Source organism: Pristiophorus japonicus, chromosome 19, assembly GCF_044704955.1.
Source record: "Pristiophorus japonicus isolate sPriJap1 chromosome 19, sPriJap1.hap1, whole genome shotgun sequence".
NCBI classification, from domain to species: Eukaryota; Metazoa; Chordata; class Chondrichthyes; family Pristiophoridae; genus Pristiophorus; species Pristiophorus japonicus.
In genome coordinates this window covers 61,400,605-61,404,148 of record NC_091995.1, presented here as the reverse complement: position 1 = coordinate 61,404,148, position 3,544 = coordinate 61,400,605, and the positions used below count along the sequence as shown (strand labels likewise).

General features: G+C 50.0%; 1 protein-coding gene across 1 annotated transcript; it reads left to right on the top strand.

Annotated features, from left to right (window-relative positions):
• Nucleotides 1-235: 235 nt before the first annotated feature.
• LOC139230245 (histone H1.01-like) lies at nucleotides 236-2,066 on the top strand. The gene is made up of 2 exons (XM_070862077.1): nucleotides 236-385; nucleotides 1,854-2,066. The coding sequence occupies exons 1-2, from the start codon at nucleotides 236-238 to the stop codon at nucleotides 2,064-2,066; spliced, it is 363 nt and encodes a 120-aa protein (XP_070718178.1).
• The last annotated feature ends 1,478 nt before the right edge of the window (nucleotides 2,067-3,544 follow it).

The following is a 3,544-nucleotide window of genomic DNA, read 5'->3' as shown; positions in this document are numbered from 1 at the left end:
AGCAGGATGTCTCCGCCCCTCCCCTCGCTGCCTTAAAGGTGCTCTGTGTCGCTGCCTCTCATTTCTGACCCAGCTCTGACTGTCAGCGTGATTTTGCAAAGGCTCCTCCTGCCGCCGCCGCTCAAACCAAGGCTCCCAGCAAGACGAAGAATGCGGCTGCTTGCTCCAAGCCGCCGGTCCCAAGTTGGGCGAACAATTCCTCAAGATTGTGGCCGATGGCCGCGATCGCAAGGGGATGTCGCTGTACCTGATAAAGAAGGCTCTGGCGGCCAAAGGATTCGGTGTGCAGAAGCGTGAGTCCAAGCTTAGGTTCAGTATCAACAAGAATGTGACAAATGGCTCCCTGAAGCAGATCAACGGCACAGGGGCCTCGGGCTCCTTCAAGGTCTAAGATGGAAACCCCGGGGAAAGTGGGAAGTAAGATGAAGACATTTCCAAGAAATCTCAAGCCAAGAAAGCAGCAGCCAATAAACCAACCAAGGAAGCAGCAGGATATTTGCAATGGGGTTCTGCAGGGCTCAATACTGGGGTCCCTTGCTTTTTGTGCTATATATCAACGATTTAGATTTGAATATAGGGAGTATGATTAAGAAGTTTGCAGACGACACTAAATTGCCTATGTGGTTGATAATTTAGAGGAAAGTCATGGACTGTAGGAGGATATCAATCTACTGGTCAGATGGGCAGAGCAGTGGCAAATGAAATTAAATTCAGAGAAGTGTGAGGTGATGCACTTTGGGAGGTCTAATAAGGAAAGGGTATATACATTAAGCAGTAGGCCACTTAATAGTGTAGATGAACAAATGGACCTTGGAGTGCTTGTTCACAGAACCGTGAAAGTAGCAGGCCAGGTGGAAAAGCTGGTTAAGAAGTCATACGGAATGTTTGCATTTATTCGCCCAGGCATAGAATATAAGAGCAGGGAGGTTATGCTTAAATTGTATAATACTTTGGTTAGGCCACAGCTGGAGTACTGTGTGCAGTTTTGGTCACCGTATTGTAGGAAGGATGTGATTGCACGAGACAGGGTGCAGAGGAGATTTACGACGATGCAGCCTGGATTGGAGAATCTTAGATTTGAGGACAGGTTCGATAAGTTGGGTTTGTTCTCATTTGAACAGAGGAGGTTGAGAGCAGACCTCATTGAGGTGTACAAAATATTTAGGGGCCTGGAGATAGTGGATAGTGAGTGTATATTCCCATTGATGGAGGGGTCTATTACGAGGGGGCATAGTTTTAAGGTGGTTGGTGGAAGGTTTTGAGGGGTTTTGAGGGAGGGCTTCTTTACCCAAAGGGTTGTAGGGATCAGGTACTCTCTGCCTGGAAGAGTGGTGGATGATGAAACCCACACCACGTTTTCGAGATGGTTGGATGTGCAATTAAAGTGCCGTAACCTGCAAGGTTACAGACCTAGAGCTTGTAATTGGGATTAGAATGGATGACCGTTTGTTGGACGGTGCAGATATAATGGTAAGTACTGCAGGGTATAGAATACGGCAAGGGCGATCTCCTGGACTCGTTTCAATCACCTGGATGGGTCGAAGAGGAAATTTCCCACATTTTTTCTCCCTAAATTGGCCTGGGTTTGTATCTGGTATTTGCCTCTCCCAGGAAGTCACATGGCTCTGGTTGGGGTGGAGTATAGAATGTTTCAGTATAAGGTGTGTTGCAGTTGTGTGAGGCGGACTGGTTGAGCTGGGTGCTCTTTGACTTTCCGTCATTGTTCATAGGTTTATATGTAACCTTTAAGGCTGCTGACCAAGGGCCTTGTGGCTCTTTATCGGCCGGCACGGTCACAATGGGCCGAAATGGACTCCTTCTGCGCTGTAAATTTCTATGTTTTTATGTTTTAGTCAAAAATCCAGCAGCCAAGAAACCGAGCACCAAGAAGATGCCAACGGCAAAAAAAGTCAGCAAAAGTGCCAGCTGGGAAAAAGGAGGCGGCGAAGCCACCCAAGAGCTGCAAGAAAGCCACAGGCGCAAAGGCGGCCAAAAAGGTGGGGAAACCGAGGGCCAAGGCCACGCCCAAATCACCAAAGACCAAGAAAGCAGCGGCCAAAAATTAAATAAAAAGGGCAACTTGTAAACCTCTGAACCCAAAGGGTCTTCTCAGAGCCTCCCACGGCTTACAGAAAAGAGCTGATCCCGGAATCAAATGCTCCCTGTCACGGGGCTCGACTCAGACTCCAGACAGAAATCATTGGAAATGATCCCAGGATCCCTGGTGACAGAATGAAATTGGCTGCACCCAACCCTCCCCCAATGTCTGCACCCACCCCTCCCCCAGTGTCTGCACCCACCCTCTCACAGTGTCTGCACCCACCCCTCCCCCAGTGTCTGCACTCACCCCTTCCCCAGTGTCTGCACCTCCCCCTCCCCCAATGTCTGCACCCACCCCTCCCCCAGTGTCTGCACCCACCTCTCCCCTAGTGTATGCACCACCACTCTCCCAGTGTCTGCACCCACCCCTCCCCCTGTGTCAGCATCCAACCCTCCCTCTGTGTCTGCACCCACCCCTCCCCCAGTGTCTGCACCCACCCCTCCCTCGGTGTCCGCACCCACCCTCCCTCAGTGTCTGCAATAAAACACACAGAGATTGGGATTTCCGTCCCAGGCCTCACTCGAACTAGGGTTTGTGTTCGGCTCCAGTCTCAGTTGCTGCCCATTGTCATTTCACAGATTCAGGGGCACAGTCTCTGTGAGACGTTGGTACTGGCAGCGATACCCCACCTCACAACTCAAACCACAAACACCAGATTCTCCAGCCAGCACGGGCGCACACTATTGGGCCAGCCCAGGTTCGCTCTATTGCCTCAGCCCTGGCTCACCCTATCAGGCCAGCCTGAGGTCATCCTATTGGGCCAGAGCGCGCTCACCCATTCGGGCCAGCACAGCCCCCTACAAACGGCTTGGCACAAAAGGCCCTGTAACCAGCAGAGAAAATCAGCATCTCATTGATTTTATTCCCACTTTGCGCACAGCGGATGCACATCTGAATCCAACCATGTAAGCTGGAAATGTTGAACATCCTTTGCCTTTGAATATGGAAGGAGAAATATTTGTCTGTTCTGTCTGTGGGGAAATATTTTAAACATCAATGTGACTGGAAAAGCACTGACACACGCATCCGATTCAGTGTGTTCCAGTGCACTGCCTGTGGAAAGAGTTTCAACCAGTTACACAGCCTGAAAAAACATTGCACCATTCACAGCGGGGAAAAACTACACGTGTTCTATGTGTGGATGAAACTTCAACTGATTGTCCAAACTGGAGAGACACAAGGACATCCGCACCATGGAGAAACCGTGGGAATGTACGGACTATGGGAAGGGATTCAGTTCCCCGTCTGATCTAGTAATTCTTCGTTGCAGTCACACTGGGTAGAGGCCGTTCACCTGCTCTCTCCATGGGCAGGGTTTCACTCATTCATCTGATCTGCTGAAACTCCAGCGAGTTCACACTGGGAAAGTGTAGGAAGAGATTCACTCAGTCATCTGAATTGTTAGTTCACAAGTGATTGCAAGGGTTGGGTTCTACTGTTATT

Excerpts from the sequence above, each read along its gene's own strand:
- LOC139230245 (XM_070862077.1), top strand. The coding sequence starts at position 236 with ATGTCGCTGTACCTGATAAAGAAGGCTCTGGCGGCCAAAGGATTCGGT. Across the intron at positions 386-1,853 it reads GGGCCTCGGGCTCCTTCAAG|TCAAAAATCCAGCAGCCAAG; the intron begins GTCTAAGATGGA and ends TTTATGTTTTAG.